Here is a 25,912-nt window from a genome sequence, read left to right as displayed (position 1 = left end):
GTCCTGACAGATTCAGGTAGAATCCACCGAATTCGCCCCGTGCCCCAAGGTCCAAAATGGATATGTACAGAGGTACAAAGTTGGCAGGGTGGTGGATAGCTAATGCGAATTAGCCAGTGACCGGCGTAGTGTTTTTGGAAGGGCGTAAGGCTAGGGAATTCTACATACCCCATATTTTAGTACAGAATGAATGTGCATAACTCAAACCAACCAACCCCCTTTCAAACCCCCACCACCAGTAGAAAATTGAGTTGTTGCTTCAGTACCAAAGTCATACAACCATCCACGCACTCTACTGAACTCGACCAAATACACGTACATACCATGAAGAGCTGTAAACTTGAGTTCAGAGCGCTCACAGTGAACATTTAGAAGTGAGAGAAAGTGAAAAAACGGAGGGGAAATTAATGAGCACAAATGTAAATGCCAGCTAGTATAGGCTGATATTTTTCTCCGTTTTGTCAAAAAAAAAAGAAGCAAAAACCAAACAAAAGAAGCGATAGAGGCAAGACACATTTGACATCATTTGAAATATAATGGGGAGAAAGTTGAATTTGAAGAAGAAAAAAATACTCACACACTAAAAAAAAAAAAAATCATAATACAGTCTGGCTTCACATTCCAGTGGTACTCGTGTATACACTTACAAATGTCATGTTACACACAGACAGACACACAGTCGAGTACACTAATTGTTGTCTTATATCACCGATTGTTGGTTATAAGTTATATCTGTTCCATATACATATATATTTCCATTTGTCAACAACTGGTGGAGATTTAGATGCATCAAGCTGTAACACAGAGGTAGGATAATGCTACTTAAAATGCCTCACGTTTCGCTAATTCTAAAACCATTGTGTTTGTGACACTGCGGGTATGGGTCAGACTTGAAGCGGCAAGCAAGTCGTGATCTTATTGTTTGATATGGAATTGGTGTGATGTCATAGACCCTGCAATGGTCCCAGGCTTCTGCTGGTGATGGTATCTCCTACACGTTTAACTTAAAGACAGGATAAGAATATTTGCAGATATGTCGATGAGGTATACAGGGTTGATATGACCCCTGTTTGTCGAACTCGCACGCACAACACATACACACCGGGTGCTGCCCTACACGATCGTGACGCACGTTTCCATCGCCTAAACAATTAGCAGAGAGCAGCTTGGGTTTCAATTCTCAAGTAAATAGTGCAGTTTGGTGGCTTTTTAAAAAAAGTCAGGGTCACGTTTCCTTCACGTCGTAATGTGTTTCCGTCACATCACAGAGTCGAATACTTGGCATGTTCAAGCGGCGCTTGACAGTAACCCTGTTTTATCAGAAATAAATGAGCCTTTCATCTATCCCAGCCTTTAGGTTCAGCATTTTGGCGATGGAAACGTAGCCACTGTGTAGTATTTTTGCTTTTCTTGAAACAGCAATCTTTTGGAAAGTCTTAAAGACGGCAGGTCTTAGTGAAACTGGATTCAAACACGGAACGCAGGAGGTCTGCTCGATTAAAGCCAGTCGCTTTGAAATGGCCAAATCCTGCACACATCCAATTCACATTCAGTTTGACTGAAATAAGGCTCTCTCAGCACTGAAATCTCTTACGGTTTGTTTCAGTTACAAGAAGAGGGTGTTAACCTAAGGTGCCACAGATTACATAGCCAGGCCAAAAGCAGCCAGAGCCAACAAATCTTTAGAAATATACAATTGTCTCTTGATACATGTATTGCTTGTTCTTGAATGAAATCAAGTGGCCATCTCTACAGAGACATACATTGGTCCTATGTTGTGAAATACTAGATTACTTTATTCAGTGTGCTCCCTGTGATATCAAATACGAAGTCATTGATTGCTAGAGGCCAAAATGAAAGAGCTTAAAGTTAATTTGAAGATTATTATATGACTTCTGGTATTAGTTGTCAATGGTATCTCTGTTTTGTTCAATGAAATTCAAAGGAATGTTTCATTATGGTACAAGTTCCATTTTTCTTTTTTGAATTTGTCAAATTTACAAAGGCATGAAACAACAAATATTGGGATCTTGATGTCAGAAAAAAAAAAAAAAACCTGATTCAAAGATCAGCAATGAAACGTTCTTTGGTACCGCAGAACATATGGCCCAAAGTTCAAATGTTGTGTGGGGAGAAATAAAAACCTGCATATTTCACTGGTGACGACAACAACAACAACAACAACGACAACGACATTCAAGATACCATTTCCAAATACAGCTATCACAATCTCTAATCCAAAAAAGAACTGTAATTCCTGGCAATGCACTTTGCTTTTGGTATCAATTGATCAGAGGTAAATGAACAGGTCTAAACACCCCCCCCACCCCACAAACATACACAAATGCTTAACATGCCACAAAAAGCAGACACTGACTTTAAGTGGCGCAGAAGAAGGTTCATGGAAAACGGCACTCTCTGACCTATCAACTGATGAACAAACAGAAATGCCATCTTTCCAGTAAGCAAGAAGTATCGATAAGGCTTTGACACCTATCACAGTTTCCACCAAGTCCATTGTACATTCCACAAGAAAGTGCCACTTACGAAGGCAAAGCAGGAAGGAGTTCAAATTTATACAATCCAAAAAAAAAAAAACATAAATAAGTGAAATTAAATACCCTGCTTAAAGGAAGAAAAAACAAAACATGATGGATTATGTAAGAGGGCATTTTCCTCCATTAAGGATACTATGGCGCACAAAAAAGTTATTGCACTTCAGTCCATTTCAGGTGGATACTTTGACGTCAATACAACATAGAGAAAAGGAGTCATGCCAACATTCTACAAGACACTGGGTTACAACTAATCTCCAATGCATTACCACACAAAAACGACACGGCACACGTCTACTTCACTAAGAGTTTACACTTTGTAAAACTAAACACGTTTTTTTTTCCATAGAGTTTGAACAGGTCACTAGCTAGAACCGATCAAATGTTTTGCCATTATGGTCGAGTTAAATTTACAAAGGTTATTTATTCATTTGCGGTGTTGTTGTGACAAATTTGATCGCAGGTTTCGATGGCTCAAAAAAAACGCAACCTCGTGGATGGTGGCTATTTCTGAAACTTACAACAGTTGTTCATTCATAAGGCTCACTAAAGGTGTTTAATGGAAGACCATACCCTGTGGCATGTACTTGATAACAAAAGGCACAATCCCACACACTCGTCACAAAGTGTAGTACTTTAAAGAGATGATGAAGATGCTTGCAGACTCCAAAGAAATAGCAGCATGCCACGCAAAGCAGTCATTTTCTCAACCGAAGCCAACAAGCAAGTGAGGTCGGTGTTAGATTTACAGATGAACTTCTGAAGGTCCGTGATCGGTCAGTGAAGCTCTTGGGCTATCTCTGGTGGCACTATGCAACTCTGTGAGATAAAAAGAAAATATTCCTGCATAGGTTTTTTTTTCTTTTTCTTTTTTTTTTTTTTAAATATGAAAATGTATTTTAAAGGGATCCCTATGTGCCCTGTCAGATCAGCCATTCAGTCAGGCTCTGATGGTCTTCTAAATAGCCTTATGAAAACAAGCTGCTGGCGAGAACAACAAAAAGCAGCTTTTTTCTGACTAGATCATTCGCTTGCAGATTTACAATTTGAACTATTAGCGCTTATAAAGTAGAAACATGAAGTAACACTAAGCCAGGGTGAAGGACATCATTTAAGTTCAAGAGCACCCCTTGAAAACTCCAATGTTTCCCATTTCAAGGCCTTGGAGCGTGACCTTAGGATTCTAAGCGTAGCTAAAAAGCCCACCCAAATTACATGTACCAGTATTTATAGCACGATAGATTTTAAGGACTGCTAGTTGATGAGGTAAGATTGCCACGTCAAGGCAATACCGACCACACGTGAGGAATTACATCTTGCACATCTTGTGCTTCTGTTATTTACCTTGTTAGAAATATTTGCATTTATAACAACACACAAGTTTTACAACTTAAATGTTTCAATCAAGACACTGAAAAAAAAACGGGGACAAAATCTGACCTGTTTTGTAAAAAGAATTGATTATATTTACTTATTTTTAGATGTAGTTCCAAAGTCGTTCCAATACGGATTTTTTTTTTTCCCTGCAGACTTTCATTATGATGTTTTCATAAGTCACATTCAAGTGTGAAAATCAGTACTTAGGAGAACTAAATCATAATTTTTTTTTTTTCCCCTCAAAGAGTTTCTAGTTTCATGGTCAAATATTAAAAATCTAATTATTTTTTTTACGCGTTAAACAAAAACACACTACTTTTTTTTTTTTTCTATATTCTAGTGCAAAAACTCCTAATAAATTCCATGAAAATGATTATTTTTAGGCCAGAAGCCAGTATGGTACATCTTTCAGCAAAACAACCTGTAAAACTGTGCTTCTTACGAATCTCATCGAAATGAGATCCCAGGTTAACGACAAAATCTCTCAAGTGCTGCGACTGCCGAACTATACCATTTCCTCTTAAGGCAAAAAGTTGGGAGATAGACAAAGGTTAAATGAAACAGGTGTTTTGAGTATTGCCTTAAATGGATGTGTCTTCAAGTAGTAGGGACGCTGAGGTCCGCTGAGGTAAATCAGACATTCTATCAGCCATTAATACCTTAGCGAGAAAAACAAATGATATCGGTACAAATATGCAAGGATGGACATACAATAAGGACACTGAGTTAGCTACAATTAATCTGCTTTCCAACAAAATGGTTACAATTATTAGACAACTCTAGTTTACAACTGCCTGCAAGTAACTGCAACCATTATAGCTTGGTCAACAGGCAATGAAAGCTGGCCCTTCATAGCAAAGTTGCGTAAAAAAAACAAACACAAAAAGCTCCTTAAACTGCACATTTTGTTGATCCAGAAAAAAAAAAAACAAGAAAAGCTAAGTAAATGTGTCATTTTGGTAAATTTCAAATTTGCCCTTCAGTTAATAATGAAATTAAGGCGTTTCATAATTCCATTGCGTAGACATAAACCTCAAGTTATCAATGGTTCGTGGGTTTGATTAATTACAATGGAAGATTTAGAAAATATCGTTTTTAAAGGAGCCGTTGACTGAATGACTCAACTCCGGCTATTCAATTAATAAGGGCAAATGTTAAGTTATGGCTTAGCCATGAAAGCTTCCACTTTAACAAGTGGAGGGGAGCTCCACTAAGAGTTAACCAGCCCATCAGTATAGCTCAGTTAAGAATATACTGGCATTTTGAGACAGTCTGATTGTGAATGTACTGGCATTTTACTATATATATATATATAAAAATGGGCACAGTAGCTTATGTTAGCTTGGACTTCATTTTTTTTTTTTTTTTGGTAATGGTCTTGATGCACACTCAAAAACTGAACCCAAGGAATCATTCATTCACATTTTACAAATGTGTCAAAATGAAAAAGGGAAAAGAACAGTTATGGCACTAAATGATTTTAGGGAGGAAACTCCCCTTTATAAGTTATACTCTACCCTAAAAAAAAAAAAGTCTTGCCACTTTGTGACCGGTTCCCTTATTGTTCGAACACAGAACACCAGATGCACCAACTCAAGTTCTGAAAGGGTTCAGTTCCAAAGTTCCTGTCGTCAAGCTAATTATTTAAATCGCCAACTACTGCATCCAAGATTTCACCAACATCAAAGGAAGCTGCTTTTATCACGGCATACATTCGACGAAACAATTCAACAATTTTAGTGCAATGCCAATAAGACGATTAGAAATTTGAGGAATTAAAACAAGTACATTTTAGTTTGTTTTGGCTGGATAAGAATTATTATCGCTAATAAATAGACAAAGATCACCTCTAAAAAAAAACTAAAATTAGCTCCAAGTTACAAACCGAAAGCAGCACTTTTTCTTGCACCAAATGAAATGTATCACTAATCACAGGCTCCACGGGCACTTGTTTTTCGAACTCAACTAAGTGTGGTATGACTAGCTAGACTAAATTTATAAATAATAATTTGTTTTTTTTCTACAACTATAAGCAGAATAACCGGCAGTGCAAAAAACTTCCAAGCTCATAATCAACTTGCACTTCATTATCGTACCCTGTGCTGTCTATACACGCACTACTTCCCCCTCCACCAAACCCCAGCAAAAGTTAGTGTACGTGATAAAGTCAAGATCAAGTACAGGTAAATAAGCTTGAATTAAACTCCCACAAAGGAACTTCCTCTTAGTCAAGTTTAGAGATATTTCCCAGGCAAAACACTGATATAACTTGACTAATCCGATTTGCACGCATGCAAGTAGAGGTCAGATATTTGCCCATTTACAGCTTGTGGCGTATTTTTCCAACCTTTTTTGTAACTGAGCAAGCAAGTGCTTTATATCAGGCTAGCGTAGAGTGGAGAATCTTGTTTAAGCAGCCAAAAATTGTCATTACAATGACGAAGAGGTCATTTCAATAAATCAGAATAAATATGCTCTCCACACAGCCTTTAAACATCTAACGTTACGGTTTCATTTTTCTACGCACCTTCATTCATCAATAAAATATCAGTTACAATACTACTATATCTACATCACTAAAATCCTGATATACTGTAGTGAAAATAATAGTATTGGTATAATTGAGAACAAGTCCACATTTCATGCCTGAAGTATGCATTAGTTCGTAGAGGTCTTGAATTAAGGGGAATAGATCTTCCTAATCGTAAAAAAAAAGAAAAAGAAAGTAAAGTTCTTGCTTGTTTAAGAAAAAAGAAATCCATGGCAAAATTAAAAGCCCTTTCAACTGATTGTCTCATTACTGACTGAGCATATATTGCCTGTTTGTGGTGCACAAAAAAAGGGATGTTTCAAAAACACTCATTCACATGTTGTTATTTTGTGTTTAGGTGCAAAAAACCTAAAGGAAGCACAATCTTAACTTTATTAATTAATCTACCTTTGGCAATAAGGAAGCATTTTATATAGAGCAGGGGTGAATATTATTGAAAAGAAAACAAGGTTTATAATTGAAAAGATAATGCTTTTTTTTTTTTTTTTTTGGATATCTGCAAGTGCCTAATAAAATGCTATTTAGAAATCACGCAACTTTGGTCATACCCATGACTGCTCCCCAACACCATAAACAAATGTAAAAAGGTCCAATCAGCCTCAACACTTCCTGTTTTGACATGTACACTCCCCCAAGTGGGTTCTTGATACATGAATCAAACATCCATCTATTTAGCTAATCATTTCATAACGGATTATAGTGAAATACTCAACTCATGTTTCACTAGTCAAAGCACCATCTCAACAACTTTGGGGAGTGCATATGGTGTGTTTAACTTACTGGACACTAAATAGTCAAAAATGTATTCAGTAGGCACTATGAAAGCAACTCCACACTTAATATTATAACAATAAACGAATAAAGCAGTAGATTTATTGAAGATATTTTACGAGGCCCTGCCAACCCAAAACAAATAAAACCGAAGGTCCCAAGGAGCAAGTACTGTGTATGACGTTTGCATCTGTAATGACATTTGTGCTTTCTATACTTCCTTAGTGTAGTATCTTCATAATGTTTTAAACGCCCCAAATAATGACACTTTAAACTCCTCTTTCTTCTGCCCACCTGCAAACAGTGATCTGGACTACCTATTACCTTTATTGTAAACCTAATATGAATTTACCCATCCAAACACTATCCCTTTTCTCTCTAACAGTAAACAAGCATTATATTATATCAGACCCCTCTACCAGGAGGTCATTGGTCTTTTGGCTTAAGGTAGCATGGTTTCCCTTCTGTCAAAATGATTCTGTTAGGTTGTTTGTTTTTTCCTGATCTGTGCTAAATCAGATTGCACCTCACATAAAAACCTCAAAAAGTAAGAATCAAGTATGGGATGAAAAACTAGGACTGTTGCGCAAAAGTGGATGTCACACACACAGCGCAAACACGCACGCACACAAACATACACACAAGACCACTATCAAATACATGGTCCCGCAAATTCATGCAAATCTAGTGTAACCCGTTTAAATTGTTCCTCAGGGCAGGCTGTAAATTCCTATGCAAGGCCACAGCGTCACGCAAATAGGAGGCATGATATGGAAACCCATCCATTATCACTGTTACCATGGAGACACACAGCTGCATAATTCTAACAAACCGAGTCAAATCGACTGCAATGAAGAAATAAAGGACTGACTCGCCAGTGATGGATACTGGTTCGAATAGATGGCTTAGATTCAGATTTTAGACTTATTAGACTCATATTGAATGGACAGCATCTAAGATGGGAGTCAGGGGGGTGGGAGGAAAGGGAAAGTGGGGGAAAATAAATAGAAATAAATAGCTAAATTTGTCCTCTCGTGTTCGCTCTCTACTGAGACGTGAAGAAAAGCTCTGATACTGGCACAGGAGGGATTGTGTGGCTGTAATTGCATATAGGTGTATCTAGGTGTGTAGAGAGGACCAAAACAAGCGACCACGTGGGTTTTTTTTTTTTTTTTTTAACAAGTAAGAACGCCTCACTCGGTCAAGCAGCCATCCAAGCCGATGGTAGCACCATGGCGATCTTTGCCGTAACCATGGTGAAGGCCTCCATTGGGCAGGGGGGGGCAGGCGGCGGTGATGCCACAGTGCTTGAGCAGGTTGAGGCTGGGAGAAGAGGGTGAGGATGAGGAAGGTGGGGAGGAGGAAGGCTTCATGGTTGACAGAATGAGAGCTAGGCAGTCAGCAACAGCTTTATTGGATGCGCAAGCCAGGGCTGGCGTATGACCTGTGACATCACAAAAACAGAGACATTTAGAAGGAAGAAAAAGAAACTCATACAGGTTTGGAACAACTTGAGGGTGAGTAAATAAAGACAATTTTCATTTTTGGATGAACTATCCCTATAATCTGGCCAACCTAAACTGTTGATAATCAACAGATTTGCGATGTTCAGAAGTAAAATTTGTTACTAGAATGCAAACTTCAACAGTATTAACATTTGTCCCACCCACGTTGTCATTTACTGCTGTGAGCAACTAACAATTTTTAACCAAAAATCACAAAACATGAATTTTCCTGTTCTATACTGTCTTACCTTCCTCATCCACTGCCAGCACTGTGGCTCCACGATTCAGCAAGGCCTGAACCACGGTGGCCAAGCCATTCCTGGCGGCAATGTGGAGGGGCCTGAAATATAGGTCAAATTAAAGTTACAATGCTAAAAGGTTTGCCAAGTTTAAATCACATTGGGACAAGGTGGTGTGTATAATTACTGTCACAAAGGTAAACAAAGCCCATTTGCTGCGTTTGATGCTCAAACAAAGAGCTGATAATGATACAGAGCCATGCACAAACTTTAACTTGTTGTTAGGGGTGCACGATATATCGGCCGCCGATATAATATCGGCCGATATGGTCATTTTTTTTACACATCGGTATCGTTCCGATGTCAAAATAGGGCCGATGTGAACAGGCCGATATTTGACGTGAAGTTGAAGATGAAGTTGACGACTCACGATCTTAGCAGTAGTGAACATGCCTGAGAGAAATACACATTTCATACAGATGACATAAGCAGAGAACAGTCTGTTTTCTTTCGTTTTGAATTGTTCTGTTTAAAAATAGATGTTTCAAGCTTTCTATATATGTCTTAGGTTTGTGAGGCAGGTAGGTTTCGGTTCATTTGAGACGCGCTTCAGTTCACGCGCCGTTGCCTCCATGTCCTGATTAAATATTTTCTAATATTTACTTCTTATTTATTTTTGATGAAACATTGATCAAAATGAAGATACAATTAATACAAAACGAAATTAAATTTAAAGACAGGCTTTGTGCTTTCTGTTTGAGGTCTCTGTGAAAGTTTTAAAGCGGTCTTTAGTGCCGCGTTCAGACGTGCGTAACAGAGAACTGTCCCGTCAGTAACATTGTTAACGCAGTTATGTTTTTTCCCTCTTCATGACACATTTTTGATTGATCGTTTTTTGACTCGTAGATATTTGAATGTATTGCATGATATTTGATACCCGTTCAATTAGATTTTTCTCAAAAGTGACGGCACGTGTGATTTGTGGATTACTGATAAGCGCGAGTGGAGAAACAGGCGTTTATTTATTCATTCTCAGTGTTGAGAAACGTAGCCTTCATGTGTTACGTTATTGTGTTAATAATAACTAAAGTAGCCTACCTAATTATGTTACATATTTATTTTGTATGAAAACTAGCGCGTTCGTTACTTATGGATTAAAAAGTAGGCTACCGTTGTATCAGTGCTGTGGAGCTCTCCCTCACAAACACGGACGCGCGCACACAGAGAGAGAAGATAATTGTAAAATGAAAAATTGACGGGCTAAGTTTAAATTTTGTTCTTGCTTGTTTTTGTTTTTTTTCTATCAAAATGTCAGAAAGCATTTTGTATTATCCATCCGTGTTTTTAAAATTCGTTAAATGACGGACGTTTTACTGTTAACACAGCCCATATGTCGGATTCGTCTAGCCTACTTGTTATTATTTTTAGAATAAGTGATTCGTTATGCTATTATTGGACTCCTGTCTATTCATTGTCAACTGTTAACATTTATTAACAGTTATTCATTTATTCAGCTAATGCGTGCCCTGTTGTTCAAAGGCAAAGACAGCACGTCACAAATAGAAGTCCTTTTCCCTGTGGTATTTAGTATCATATTTGGATATTGGAATAATAAATTAAGTAGCCTATCTTAATTGTACACAATGTTCCTGTTTTTTTTTTTTTCTGTTTTCTAAGGGTTTCTTAATTTTAGACAAGTTGACCAGCACACATTATATGCAATGCAATATAATGCATGTGTGTCGTATGTGTGACATATTTTGCAATGCATACAGGTAAAGGTGCCCAATATCAGTCATTTCTAAAGTTAAAAAAAAAAAAAAAAAAGTGTTTTGGAAAATAGCTCTTTATTTGATAATCATTAAAATTTGTTTTCTATACAGAGATATCGACATCGGTAAATATCGGTATCGGCCATAACAGCAATATTAATATCGGTTATCGGTATCGGCCACAATTTTCACATCGGTGCATCCCTACTTGTTGTATTTGCAAACTGTGACAAAGATACTCACATCTGAAGCATACTGTTGGTTGCGTTTATGAGGATAGGGTTGTGGATTTCCTTCAAGATCAGCATGGCACACATTTCATGAGCCTTTACACACAAACACAGTAATATTCACAACGTTAGCAATACGCACATTTGACAAGTCTAAACAAGTTTTTAAAAATATAAAAAATGTATTTAAGGAATATCGATTTTTTTATCGTGTTTGCAGAACCTCCGCAAACACGGCTCTTACTAAACGTTTCTGAATGGTAATTTTTTTTTTATTATTATTATTTTCTCAAAGAATTTCCACACGCTGATACTTGAAAATGCTACTGCTGTTTGTTAGCTTTTGAGATACGCTTTCCCCCTGATTAAACATTTAATATAACTGAATACAGGACTGAGTAATACCGTTTTTTAAACATATTGTTTTATTGATAGAATGAACAACCGTTTAACTATTCACAAAACTTCCTGGTAGTTTACTCAGTTTGTCGTTTTCTTTAGGTGTACATGTGATAACAGCAGCTGAAGTTCGCTGTTGCGATAATTTTTTGAAGTTTGCACACGTTTCTTATACACACAAAATAACATCGAACTAACTAGCTACTATAACCAAACAGCTTTGGCATTGGTTTGCGTTCTTGATCAAATAAAAAAATTACGTCATAAAGTAGCTATACATGGAAAAAAACGTTTACAAAATTTGTACATATTACAAATTCAGGTCCAAAATGTTTATACGCATCTGTCATATACTAAAGCCAGCGCTGGCATTTTTTTACATCCTTGATAAAACTAAAATATTACGTCTTAAATTATACAGGCAAATACATTTAAAATGATTAAATCTTACTTGCAGGTTGTGGCCTCTGGTTTTAAAGCTGTAACTGCTTCATGTTGGAGTAATAGTTTCTTGTTGAATCCGACATTGAACTCGTGTAGATTCTGGAAGCTGTCTTCCGTAAAATGCGCAGCACAGAGAGCTAAACTACGATTGTAATTGTCAGGAACATAAATCAAACTTAAATTTTAACCATTGTTGACGAACTACAGCGTCTGTAGGAAGCCTGAACACAGAAGACCTGACAGCTACAGCTCTCTCCACTATAACTCCTCCTCTTCGACAGCAGAACATGTTCCGGAGGGAGGGTTGATGTAAATGTATGGGTTAGTTACGTATAAAACCCGGGAAGTATCTCGTTGTAGTCCCATTCGAGTCGTTTTTGTAGGCATTAAACTTCCTGATTTTTAAAAGACGATATCTCCGCTTACGTTGAACTTTCAGCGCAGCAACTTTGCAGATACTGTTCATGCACCAACAGCAACATTACACAGTATTTAAAATGAAAAAAGTGAAATAGCAATCAACCACCCCTTTAATTCAATTTATTAGACATGCTTTTTGATTATTAAATTTTAAACAAACCATTTGTATAAAAAATAAATAAATAAAATAAATTTGTGAAAGATAAACATAATTTGGGAATTTTTTTATTGTGCCCTAAAATAATTTTTTTGTTAAACTTAAGTTGTTAAATTGTATAAGTTTCATGATTTCAATAAATGTGACATGCTTTTTGATTGCAAAATTTTTATTTAACCATTAAAACAGAATTAATTTCATTAATTTCCTAGGGCCCTAGCTATGTCTGTTACCTTGCTGCAGGCCAGGTGCAGGGCAGTGTTCTTGTTCACATCCAGGAGGGACAGGTCAGCTTTGGCTCTGTGCAGCAGCAGGGCTGCATACAACAATGAAAACATCAGTTAAAACTATGGAGTCATGTTTGACAATGTCTGAGGGTTTCAGTCTGGGATTACTCATATGACACATGGTGAAACTCTTACCTACGGCACCGCTTTGGCCATTATCGGCGGCCACCATCAGTGCAGAACGCCCTGAGTGGTCCACGGCGTTGATGTCAGCTCCGTGCCGCAGAACCAGCTGCAGCCCAGCCACGTCCTCAGCAACTGCGGCCGCGTGAAGCGGGGTCCTGGGAGCAAGAGGTCAGAACAGTCATTTAGCTGGTACATTTTATGAAATGGTTTTCAATTTGTAACTATTTGACAGCTACTACACAGCAGCTGTTTTTAACATGTACTTGCACTAACCTTCCTTTGGCATCCCTGATGTTTACCAGCAAATTACAAACACTGGATTCCAACAGCAGCTCTGCAGAACCACTATGGCCATTAATGCTGCAAGGGGATGACAAGAACATGCAGCATGGCGATTAGAAAATGCATGTCTTAAATTATATGCTGCTCATGAAACGATATTTTTGTGGAAACCATGATAAATCTCTCCAGGATTCGTTAATGAATAGAACGTTTAAAAAAAAAAAAACACAAAAAAACCAGCATTTATTGGAAACGTTGGGGAAGTACTAGGCCAAAAAATTGTTGCCAAACCATTATTGCCATTACTGACTAAGTTAAATCTTAAGCAATACGAGTCTAAACTGCAAATATAAGAAAATAAGCAAAAAATGAAAGGATTAAAAATATTGTAGAGTGAATAATAACTAGAATTATTTATAACATGACTTAAAAAAAAAAAATTCCCTGACTTTTTCCAGTCTTTCCATTAATTCTTACAACATTGAAAATAAGTACACCACCTTTGAAACTAAAAAGAGAAATATTTCAATACTCACAGAGCACAGTGCAGTGGGGTGAAGGGGTTTCCCTCCTGGATACTACATGGTTTAAGTTCAAGTAAAACGTCCAAACAGTCTTCATGACCTGCTTCACAAAAAACGCATGTCACTTAATTAACCAAATATAGTTTTAGTAATGTTAAGGGGCTCATAAGGTCTGATCTCTTACCGTGATAGGCTGCCCAGTGTGCGGGTGTGTAGCCGTGGCGGTCTGTGATTGGGTCGTGGGGATGGGAGTGGTCAGCAGCAGAAAGAAGATTGGAGAGAATGTCAGCATGGCCGCAAGAGGCAGCCAGATGCACCGCGGTTCGCCCCTGAAAATCTCTGCTGAGGACTGAGACATTGTGGGACAGCAGGGCGGTTATACAGTCCTCCCGACCCATCACCGCCTACAAAAAGAGTCCTGGTTAGAAACCCCTCACATCATGAGGACTACGACGCATGGCAAACTTTAGTAATGGTTTTTAGGATCTCACCCCTCTGTGTAAGGCTGTTCTTCCTCTCCTGTCTCTCATATCAGGGCAAGCTCCTCTCTCCAGCAGCAGATGCACGCAGTCAGTGTGTCCACCCAGCACTGCCAGCATTAGTGGAGTTCTATGAAGACAGGGAAACAGTGAGATCAACAACTCTAAGCTGAAAATGCAAATAAGAAGTAATACAAGTTATCCTTTTTCAGCATTGTTTGGGTTTTATTTACAATTTGTAAATGAGGATCTCTTATCCAAAATGAAGTGCTATGCATTGCTTGTTTTGTTTTCGTTTATTTGAAAGTGCCGGTTTTGTGTTTGTCGTTATTAAGTTTTTTTTTTTTTTTTTTTTACTAATTACATACAATCAACTGGAATTAATAATTTGTCTTTTTTTTGTTATATCTCTGAAATGTATATGGTATGAACAAGTATGATTTCAGTAAATAATCATCGCACAGGGTGTGACATGAATAGTACTTAACTAAAATCTTACAAATGCTTACATATCTCTTTTTGATTTGTAGCTTTTAGTATAGTAACAGATCATATTTATTGTTATTATTTGGAATATTAGTAGAATATTATGCAACAGAAATGAATATTGAATTGCAATGTGGTTCAAAACAGGCTCAAGCCTTATAGTTATAATATATATATATTATTTTTAATAATAATGAATTCATTTCAATAATATTTTTATCTATATTAATTTAAAACAATATAAATTAAAAAATAAAAATAAAATTATATTAATATTATTAAAGCTGCAAGCAGCATTTATCGGGGTTCAAGCAATTAAGCCCTTTAAGGCCTTTAAGCACAAAAGCATCAAAAGCTATTAAGTTTGATTTAGCAAGCATGTAACCACTGACATAATAGATGGAAAAGACCATTTACAGCCAATACAGGCAATGTACCATAGGAAATATATGGTTTTAAAGCTTTTTAACAGTTATAGCGCCACCTATGGTCCGATCTCCATAAAATTGTGCATGCTTGTTAATGATGTTATGTCACATATGCTCACCAATTTTCGTGAAGTTCTGAGTTTTCATTGAGGATTTATAGGCTTTTTAGTGTATTTTGCCACGCCCATTTTATAAATGACCCTATTACAGCCATCCAAATGCAAAAGTTTAACTTTTTTTTGATAATTATTGATCTAGAGAGTCCAGAGAATTGTCCTAGACTGGTCTGGTTCCGATCGGGCCAAAAACCAGGGACTAGGTAGGGAGTTAAGAGTCTAAGAGTTATGAGCGATTTTGTACTTTTGGTCGCTGTAGCGCCACCTATGGGCCAATCGGGGTCATACTCTGATAGGTTGTCCCCAAATTGAGGCCTACCATCTGGCCAGGTTTCAAGTCTCTAGGCCTTACGGTTTGGCCTGCACGATGCGTTTTACGAATCCTTACAATTACAATAGGGTTTCAGCATTTCATGCTTGAACCCCTAATAATACAAACTCAACAGTATAAAAAAATGATATACGTTAATGAGCTCATTCCAAATTGTTGCATATTTGGGCCATTATTAATTACATTACGCATTACTTGTCATCTGTTTTCTTGTGTATTAATACTGAGATTAAAAATGAGAATTTTTTTTTTTAAGAAACCGTAAATGAGCCATGAGCTCATACGTACTGTCCCTCCGCGTCTGTAACATTAACAAGATCAGCTCCTCCCTCACTACAGAGCAGCATCCGCAGACATTCTGAGTGGCCGTTGGCAGCTGTCAACAAACAAACACAGGGATGTGTCAAACTCCCACACAATGATAAGTTTCACAAGCTAATTCACACATACATATATTCTGTACCTGCAACATGAAGAGGGCCCCATTTGCTGCAGTTTTCCGTGAGCAGGCAAGATGCTGATTGGCCGAGCAGGAGTTCTACGCAGCGGGCATGCCCTCTTTGAGAGGCCACATACAGCACAGAGCGCCCCACCGGGTCACACGCATCCACACACGCTCCAGACTCAATTAACACTGTGACACATTCCCAGTGACCAGACTCCACCTAATAGGAATAATCAATATATACATTGCACCATCAGGGGGCAGAGTTCTGCAGAATTACAGAATGTCTGCTGATTTATATGTCCTGAATAAATAGCTGTTGTTTCGTTCGTACCGCCAAGTGTAGTGGGCTGACGGACCCATTGCTTTCATTGTCTCCAAGTGTGTTGAAGCACATCTCCAAAAGCTACAGAATAAAGAACAAAAAGTGATATAGCATATATCAAGTGTTAAACTTTGATTAAAAAAAATAAAAAAAATCAGTGAACAATGCTAGAGTGAAAGGTCAATCTCACCAGCTCCAGGTTTTGTTTGTTGCCGTGGGCCGAAGCATAATGCACAGCACTGTATCCTTTAGTGTTGCACAGAGATGGATCAGCACCATTATCCAACAAATGCTCCACACACCTAAAAGTATCAAAATGTATGGGATTTAAAGACTGAAATAAGCAGTAATAACCCAAAACAACTTCTCATACTTACACAATACAGTTCAAAAGTTTGGCGTTTAAAATTTTTCAATGTTTTTTAAAAGTTGTCTCTTACGCTCACCAAGGCTTAATTTATTTGATTAAAGTTTGTGAAATATTTTTGCAATTTAAAATAACTTTTCTATTTTAATATATTTTAAAATGCAATTTATTTTTGTGATGGCAAAGCTGAATTTTTTAGCATCATTACTCCAGTCTTCAGTGTCACATGATCCTACAGAAATCATTTTAATATGCTGATTTGGAAAAACAGTTGTGCTGCTTAATATTTGTGTGGAAACCACAATACTTTTTTTCAACCAGGTAAAAAAACATTGACATCAAATTCAGGAAAGAAATATTTGTGGACTTACAGGAAGGATTCCTTCTCCCCATCTTCTTGGTTCTGATGGGTGCTGGCATGGGGTCGATCCGTTCTGAGAAAGACACCAGACATCAGAACTGCTGTGTACACCGTGAACTATTATATTTTATAGATGCGTGTAAACGCATTTTACCTGCAGAACGCAGTCGATGCAGCCGAGTAGTGTAGAGGTGTACAGCCAGAGCGGTCGCGCTCGTTGACCTCCGCCCCCGCTCCAACCAGAACGACCACACACTGATACCTCCCGTTAGCAGCCGCATAGTGCAAAGGAGTCCTGAAGGAGAGACACAGACATTCTAACACTTAACATACAGGTGAATCTCATAAAAAGATATCCACATCATATTTGGCATGAGGATTATTTTCATGAGGCACACTTCAGATACGTTCATGACCAATTACAAGCATTCCATTTTATAGAAAGAAGATGTGTACCTTCCAAACTTGTCCTTCTTGTTCATGTCAGCTCCACTGCTTAAAAGCAGGTTGAGACATTCAATATTTCTGAGTAAAGAAAATAAAGGATAGGCATGCATAAATAAATCTTTTACACATCTTTTTCAATTACTTTTAGATGGTGGCTGTTGAGTGACATCTGCAAAATGACCTTGGTTGGCATTTGTGTGCATAAAACACTGTTAATGAGGCCACCTGAAACCTGAAAAAGTGGGCCAGTGGCTTTTTAAATAGCCCATTCTAAGTAGAGCTGCAGTCTCACCCTCCAGAGGCAGCAGCGTGTAGACAGGTCCTCCCAAAATTGTCTGGGGTGTTGATGTCAAATCCGGCCGAGAGCACGTGTTCTTTACTCATTGACAACACAATGCTGTAGAGCTGACCTGCAAAAGAGACACGGGCACACAGTCACTACAATGATAGACAGGGGAATACACTTTCATTTTAGCTTGATGTGCATCAGTCTTGTGAAATGCAGTTAATGTTAGAAAATTAAGAATATCAAGACTTTAAACTATCACAAAACAAAACACACACAAAAGTACCATGGCATCATCATAGTATTACTTGAATCACTGTGTAAATCCATTTGTACATAACATGACAATCATTTAGTACAATTTTGTGTAAGGCACAAGGACATGTATAATACAGACTAAGGGACAAAATAATTTTCCTTTGGCCTTTACTGTCATTTGTTAGGAGTAATTGTGCATACCTGAGGAGAGTAGCTTACGACAACAGTCAGAGGACCCGTAGAGCACAGCTAAGTGTAGAGGAAACATCCCATGAATCCCTTGTCTGTAGAAAGAGGACAAACAAAGTATTTCACTACACATGCCACAGAAGCAGATTACATGCAAACTAACAAGAGATTAGAATCAAGTTTCTCTGTAAATGCAAATTCCTTGTCTCTTGTGTATATTATAGAGTGGGTTAAGCTATGCCACTTTTAACTCAATTGTTAGAAAGACAAGGAGAAATGAGATGCATATAAAACCATTAAGCATCTATAACATAAGGACAGAAAAACTATTTATTAATGCACAATTCCACTGCAATGTCTTATTTTGCTGCATAATATTCACATTTTCATAAGCAAGAGAAAAGTGCAATACGAATATCTAAATGTAGTGGTACAATTTTCAACATTTTGAGGTGATTTGTAACACTAATACTGAAAATCTAAAATAAATACACTAAAATAAACTGAAAATCTAAAAATTAAAGCTAATTTAAAACATTAATAGGATACTATAATAGTATATACATTTTACTAAAATAACACTGCTTTAGCCTCTCATATACCATTTTGCATAAATGTTTAAATAATTCATGATCTTTAGCCAGACAATTTGCTTAAGATTGTATATGATAGAGACATTATGCACAGTTGTCAACATTTAGGAGACGATCTTACCCCAATCACTACAAAAAAACCCCCAAAACAAACAAGTCTCATTCAACAAACACATGATTCTTTACCTGGCTGTGTCAGCACCGTTTGTCATCAAGGTGCTGATAAGCAGCTCGTGGCCGTACTTAGCAGCAACATGAAGAGGTGTATTGCCATATCTGTCCACACAATCTATTTCCCCACCTGAGGAGACAACAAGAGAAATTACAGGGTTTAAATATTACAAAAGGAATTCGAAATCAAGTGGAAAAGGAAAGAAGGAAAGACAACTTACCATTCTGAATGAGGATCTGAGAGCGAGTGAAACGTCCATGAATGGCTGCCATGTGCAAAGGGCTTTTCCCTTCTTTACTCTGCAGAGAAAAAAATAAATATCTGACTTAAAAAAAAAAAACACACAGTCTTGCTTAAAAACCCTGTGAAAGTGTTAAAAAAAGAGTTAATTTAGATAATCCAATAACAGGGTGGTCTTAATAAACTAATCCCATTCCCTATCCACACCTGCATGTTGACATCAGCACCGTTGTTGACCAGCAGTTCCAGGCAAAGCGCCCCATTAGTGGACACGGCAGCCAGGTGAAGGGGCGTGTAGCCACGGTGGTTGGGCTGGTTGACGTTTGCCCCACGGTTCACCAGCTCATTGGCTACGGCCTCCTGACCCGTGTAGCAGGCCACATGGAGAGCAGTGTTTCCAAAGGCATTAGGCTCATCAATCTGAGGAACAGACACCATGGCATAAAATATTCTGTAAACCATGGATCAACCATCTTTCTCTTCCGGGAACATAGACAAAAAAATATGAATGACTCATCCTGCACTATACAGATTTTTGCAACCACCAAGCAAATCGTGACTGTGTATTAACCAGTGCTGGGGTAAAACATTACAAGTAAAGGGAGTAACATGCAAACCTGCAATAATGTGTTAAATAATACAAACTTACTTTATGTATTTAATCTCACTTTATTAACCAATGTCTTTGCTGCTGCCATTCGATGATCCAATTCAACCATAATAATAAGCAAAAACGACTTTCCTCTGCAATCCAGAAAGGCAGGACAGCTGAAAGGTTTGTTTGAGCTGCGCCTTTTACTGTACAGGTGTGAATATGCATTTCTTTCAGCCCGAGTTTTATTCATTTCACTTTTGGTGTGAAAGGGCATTTACATGTGCCAAGAATAACACTTGTTTTTTTGTTAACAACAACAAACAAACAAGCAAGCCCAGCCGGCAAAAAGTTACATAAAAGCATTGCAACAGGTTACTTTCCATAAATGTAAGGCAATTAGTCACGCAGTAACAATATTGTAATGCATTACTTTTAAAAGTAACTTTCCCCAACACTGGACATAACTAATTCGTACTGATCCTTTTTTTTTTTATTGAAAAGTAATTTGGTTACCTGCCAAATTATTTATGATATTCATGGTAGCTTGTTTCAGACACAGAATAAAAAAAATAAAAAAACCACAAAAGATCTCTCACAATTCTGACTTTATTTCTCAGAATTGCGAGATATAAACTCACAATCACAAGATATAAGGTCAGAATGCGAGATATAAACGTGCAATTCTGAGAAAAGTAAAGTAAAGTAACAATTGTGAGTGCTGACCTCGGCTCCATTGCGTAACAGGTACTTGACCACATCGACGTGGCCACTGGCAGCAGCAGCGTGGAGAGGGGTGTACCCCCGCTTATCCTTACAGCTCTTATCTGAGCCCTGAGACACCAGCAGCTTAACCACCTCCAGATGTCCTGGGAGAAACAAACAGGTAAGTTTTACTAGAATCACCACTAGCAAAATATGATGAAACACAATCTAACACAAGGAAAATGACTATTTAGCTACAGAAAACAAGTAAAACACTTCAAGGAGATCCAAATATGGACTTACCAAGGTAAGCTGCCCAATGAATGGGTTGCCTGTCCTTCTTGTCACTGGCACTCAGATTGGCTCCCTTGTTTAGCAGCAATTTAACCATCTAGTTGGCAGCAAAAGTACAGATTAACATTTTATCTGTTTAATCAAAACCATCTGGGCATTAGAGGCACCCATTAGTCAATTTTAACATAATACAGGCCTAGATTTAAAAAAACTGGCACTAGGGACGTAAAAAGTACTAGTACTTCAGTACCATGTTGATTTCTATATTTTTTTTATTGTAATGATACCAATTTTTGCAGTATTGAGTACTAAATGTACCAAAAGCTCTAAAAGCAATATTATACTGACGATCTGTATGGCACTTTTCACAATAGATATTGTTTCAAAGCAGTTTTACAGAAAATGCTTGTTTAAATGTTCAGGAAGTGTTCTGTTATCAGCCTGAGATAAGGGTGTTAAATGAATGTCCATATGGCAGTAATATACAGCTATAAGATGTGGTTTTAACGTCATGCATTCAGTTAAGCAGACACAATGAACATGTTAGGCAGCAAAAATATATAGAAACTATTTCAATTATTGTGACCGTGCACAAAATTTGACGTTATCTTGAATAATCGAAATGACGTTTCATCAAAACTGAATATCTGTATTTGCTCAAAAAGCAATTTGCACTTTCACAGCCTTGTGGAGTGCTGTAATAAAGATGTTGAGGATTGATGGCCCACCCTGTCTTTTAATGCAGTGCATTAGATGACTAATTCCACCCTACCTCCTGGAAACCACTCTGAGCAGCATGATGCAGGGGCGATCTGCCCGTACGATCGGCCATATTCATGCTGGTCACATGGGGCAGCAGGGCCTCGACACAACGCGTGGCTCGGTTGGCTGCCGCAATGTGAAGTGGTGTCTGCCAGAACTTATCCCGTACGGTCACGTCAGCTCCCTTCCTCAGCAGCAGCCCCACAGCCCTCTGGGTAAAAAAAACAAAACAAAACAATGCATGAATTATATTAAATTGCTCAAATGCTAAACAATGGCATGAGTAAGCGGTTACTCAGACTAAGCCTCCACTCAAGCATATAAGGCTATGTTCAGACTAGGGTTGTCAAAAGCACCGGTACTTCAGTACACAAGTCGGTACTGAAATTTTGAAAACGTGACGATACCAGCATTTCTGTAGTACCGAGTACATTCGGTACCCACTAATAGGCAACTATTTTCTGTTGCTTCTGTGTTTATCTGAGCGCAGGGCTCCAGATCTGGTGTACAGCCGAAACAAACTGTCGCATTATTTTCCTGTTATCACTGTAAAGCTGCTTTGAAAAAAAATGCGTATTGTAAGAAGCGCTATATAAATAAAGATGACTTGTCGAACGTTTTTACTAGGAGCACTGTAGACGATTTATACCACAATATATACTAGTTTCTGTGAATATGAAACTGCAAAAAGACTTTAAATATTAATCATGAATGGCACAGACGTGCGGTTTCATTTAGCACACACACACTCTGAAGCACACGTGACGCTCGCAGGGTCTTCAGTCTCTGCTGCCTCACGGTATGAGGACATGAATGCATGAACTTCACTGAGTCACTTCATGAGCATTTTACCGTTTCATTTGAGAAAAACTATCGCCATTTCATACACAGACACACAGAAACTCAAAGATTTTCACAGCAAACTGTCAAAATAAAGGTTCGGTTTAACTTGAAATTGACAGAAATAATTATATTAGGCTACTGTTGTAAAGAAGATTTAGCTTTGTCTCAATGTAGTAATAATAATACTAATAATAATAACGTTAATGTGTGCATAAGTTACTTATTTTTCACTTGATGTTTACTTTTAAACAGCATGTAGCCTTCAATGCTTATATGTATTATTTACTTATGATTACCACCATAAATTATAAACTTATTGAATTTTATTTAATATTTAATATAATAATAGTTAAATAAATTAGAAAATTTTAATGGTATTGGTACAGACTACTGGAAGTTAGGTATCGTGACTTACCTAGTTCAGACTGCAGGCAAATCAGATTTTGTCTTAAATCGGGTCGTTTCAGGCAGACTGTCCTGAAACAGTCTGCCTGATTTGCATTTCAAACCACTTCCAAATGTGGAAAAAAACAAATCTGACTTCATGTGGTGTTTTTTTGCTGTCCAGATTTTCAAAAACCCATCTGGATAAAACTAGATTTTTGCTAGCAGTCTGAACAGAGTAAATCACACGTGCTGCTTACCTCATTTCTGGAAGCAGCTGCTCTGTGCAATGGTGTCAGCCACACATGGTCCTTTGCATTGACATTCGCACCTATGCAGTTAAGTGAAGTAAAAAAAGAAAGAAAGAATGAAGTTAAATAAGACAAAAACTAGCAATTAAGTAACATCTTTCTACATTGTAAATTCCATTCATGGATAAAGGGCATTGTGACATGCAGCAGAGCTGTGACAATTTACACAATAATAAAAACATGGACACATTTTTATTAAAACCCTTAGCAAATTAAAGTGTGTAATTTCCATCAGCAAATGAAAAGGCAAAAATAATGATTGTTTCCAAACAGGTCACAAATTCACGCTAATGTTGCAAATGTCTCCCTTTTGCTACTGCTAACAGAAAGTTACAATTTACAAATATTGAGATCCCAAATACACATTAATCTCACAACATTTGCAAAGATGGAGTTTACGTGAAGCAGACTTTATTATATAACAATATTATAAGCTGCACACAGATGAGAACATACTGGAGAGCTGCTACATAGGAGAAATTGAGGAGTTCTAAATGAAAGTGACACTGACACTGTTTTTCCATGTTTTATACTGTAATTTACAGTATGTTTATACTGTAATTTGTTATTACAGTAGTAGATTGCAATTTACCTGTGTCAATTAACAGGCAAAATACCAGAAATGGCACATTCCACGGCCGAGAATCCATCAACCACATTATTAGACTGTTTTCTAAGGCTGCACGGATTATTAATACCATTATATAAAAACCATACTATAGCATAGTGGTATGGTGAATTCACAAAGGCTGCAATTCGTCATTCGTCGCATAGTCTCGCTAGCGTAGAATGGCGGAGGGAGGCAAAACAAAAGCGAGTACTAAAAAAAAAATGCACCCACTATTTTAACATTCACAGCGAAAAAGAACTTAACCGGTGAGTATATTCATTATTAGCTTTTCATCAACTGTAAAACCCCCATTAAGGAAACCTTGATATAGACTGAATTGAGGCAAATGGGCCATAAACGTTACTATTTTATGCATTTGAGCAAGGCTTGAAATCTGTATTGACCAATCAGCATTTGAGACCAGAACTATCCATTTTACCAATAAAAACATACTACATGTGGTGGGGCAGCAGTGCTGTATAACTTCATACCTGCATTGATGAGAAGCTCCATTATATTAACGTCCCCCAGCCAGGCAGCAGCATGAAGAGGTGTGCGGCGCTCTTGGTCCTGACACGAGAATGGAGGGGGGAAAAAAAGGTTACAGATTTTTTTTTTAAACTTTCTTTTCCACACTGGCGATTTTTACAGGCCCACACAGCCCATATGTGCAGTCATTCAGAAAATCTGTCCATTCTTACTAATATTTTATGCCATCACACAAGCAGATGATGCACATAATTCATGCTCACACTAATATATGCCATTCAGAACATACCAGTGCATTGACTTCATCTTTCTTGTGCAAAAATAACTTCACTTCATCTGCATTCCTGTTAAATATGGCCTGGACCAGAGGCGGCTGGAGAAGGAAAAAAGGTGGATATTACGAAACAACAAATTTAAACCCTTTGTTTTTAAATACTTCTGAGTGCATAACTTTGAGTGCCAATTGTGAGGTGTATAGCTGTATGAATATAATCAAATGATTATCACTGAATATCATTAACAAGCTGCAGCAAATCAACACACATTGCTATTGTATCTACGTAGATGGGATATATATATGCGTACAATGTTGTTACATAAAGACATTTCCTAAATAGCTTAGTATTTGTTAAATAGGGTAATAAACATGTGCGTTTTAAAAACATAAACACACAATAGATGTTTTCCTATGCGGCTGGCTGACACCCAGCTCATTAGGCTAACGTTAGCTGGCTAACGTCTGGGCGTGATAGAGGGGATATTTTTCATTTATAACCCCTCTATGTTAGTCCTACCCTCATTATACGGTGAACCCGTGAGGTTTTTACCCAAATGAATAACAAAAAAACCCACGTTTTGATGCAAGAACTATAGGGGAAATAGGATAATCCATCGTCGGGAAGCTAGCTAACATATCAGGCTCTGCATACAAGCGCAGAAAGCGAACAACAATGTGCTTGATTTATGCCACTCGTGGAGTTTTAATATCCCTCACCTGGTCTGAAATATTGAGAACCCCCATCTCCCTGTGTCAGTCGGGCCGAAAGTCCCTCATCAGTAAAGAATCGAGGCTGGGAAACCAAGACTACAATCTTGTGTTGCGATTATAGACGTGATGAGTGCGTCTTTAGCTGGTGAGGCAGTTGAAAATAGCGACACCAGCGTGATGGCCGCCTGCTGCACCAACTTTCAAAATAAATGCCCGTGAGCTAACCCTCTATAATATATAAAGTATATGCAAAAATATAAAGTTAGTTATTTATAAAAATCCTTTTTATTCTGTGCATGAAAGCTTGATATTGTGGGAATACTAGAAAATATTCACTGTGTTGAATTAAACATTTTTCTACCAGCTATTACTTTTAAGAGTAGGCTAATGCATTACAATATTGCATTACTTTCTAAAAAGTAACTAATAATTACAATTACCATTCTGGATTGCAGAAGAACTGAAGGCAGGAGAAGAAAGTTCAACACTTTTACTTGAACTTGTAACACAAATGTGATGTTTATCTAAAGAAATGTGTGCTTATTATTTTGGTTGAATTTGATCATCAAAGGTCAGCAGCAAAGACATTGATTAATAAAATAAGATTAAATACATAGGCAAAAGTAGCCTATATTTATATTATTTAACATATTTAATTATTGCAGGTTTGGGTAATATTCTGTTTTTGAGTAAGTGAGATGAGTAAATGCTTGCTCAGTTTAAGGGCTGTTTGCACGTCACTGTTTTCAACTTCATTTACAAGACAACGCCA

The 25,912-nt window shown here is 37.6% G+C and overlaps 1 protein-coding gene across 1 annotated transcript; it reads right to left on the bottom strand.

Annotated features, from left to right (window-relative positions):
- Nucleotides 1-6,973: 6,973 nt before the first annotated feature.
- On the bottom strand, nt 6,974-25,342 carry ankrd52a (ankyrin repeat domain 52a). Its single transcript, XM_084429216.1, has 28 exons — nt 25,147-25,342; nt 24,442-24,525; nt 24,155-24,233; nt 23,003-23,073; nt 21,526-21,726; nt 20,763-20,850; nt 20,481-20,623; nt 19,370-19,582; nt 19,143-19,221; nt 18,937-19,051; nt 18,170-18,252; nt 17,717-17,834; nt 17,434-17,502; nt 17,132-17,272; nt 16,988-17,050; nt 16,440-16,551; nt 16,259-16,330; nt 15,943-16,144; nt 15,768-15,855; nt 14,131-14,248; nt 13,824-14,043; nt 13,652-13,739; nt 13,107-13,193; nt 12,843-12,988; nt 12,654-12,736; nt 11,014-11,096; nt 9,008-9,099; nt 6,974-8,698 (listed from the first exon to the last, which is right to left on the bottom strand). Exons 1-28 carry the CDS (start codon nt 25,171-25,173, stop codon nt 8,448-8,450), a joined length of 3,216 nt encoding a protein of 1,071 aa, XP_084285342.1. The 5' UTR covers nt 25,174-25,342; the 3' UTR covers nt 6,974-8,447.
- Between the last annotated feature and the right edge of the window lie 570 nt (nt 25,343-25,912).

Source organism: Rutilus rutilus (assembly GCF_951802725.1).
Source record: "Rutilus rutilus genome assembly, chromosome: 13".
Taxonomy (NCBI): domain Eukaryota; kingdom Metazoa; phylum Chordata; class Actinopteri; order Cypriniformes; family Leuciscidae; genus Rutilus; species Rutilus rutilus.
This window is presented reverse-complemented; position numbering and strand designations above follow the sequence as displayed.

Coding starts and splice junctions, on each gene's coding strand:
- ankrd52a (XM_084429216.1), bottom strand. CDS start 25,173: ATGGGGGTTCTCAATATTTCAGACCAG. Junction 18,253..18,936: donor AACGGTGCTGACACAGCCAG/GTAAAGAATCAT, acceptor CTCTTTCTACAG/ACAAGGGATTCATGGGATGT. Junction 17,835..18,169: donor TCGTAAGCTACTCTCCTCAG/GTATGCACAATT, acceptor TCTCTTTTGCAG/GTCAGCTCTACAGCATTGTG.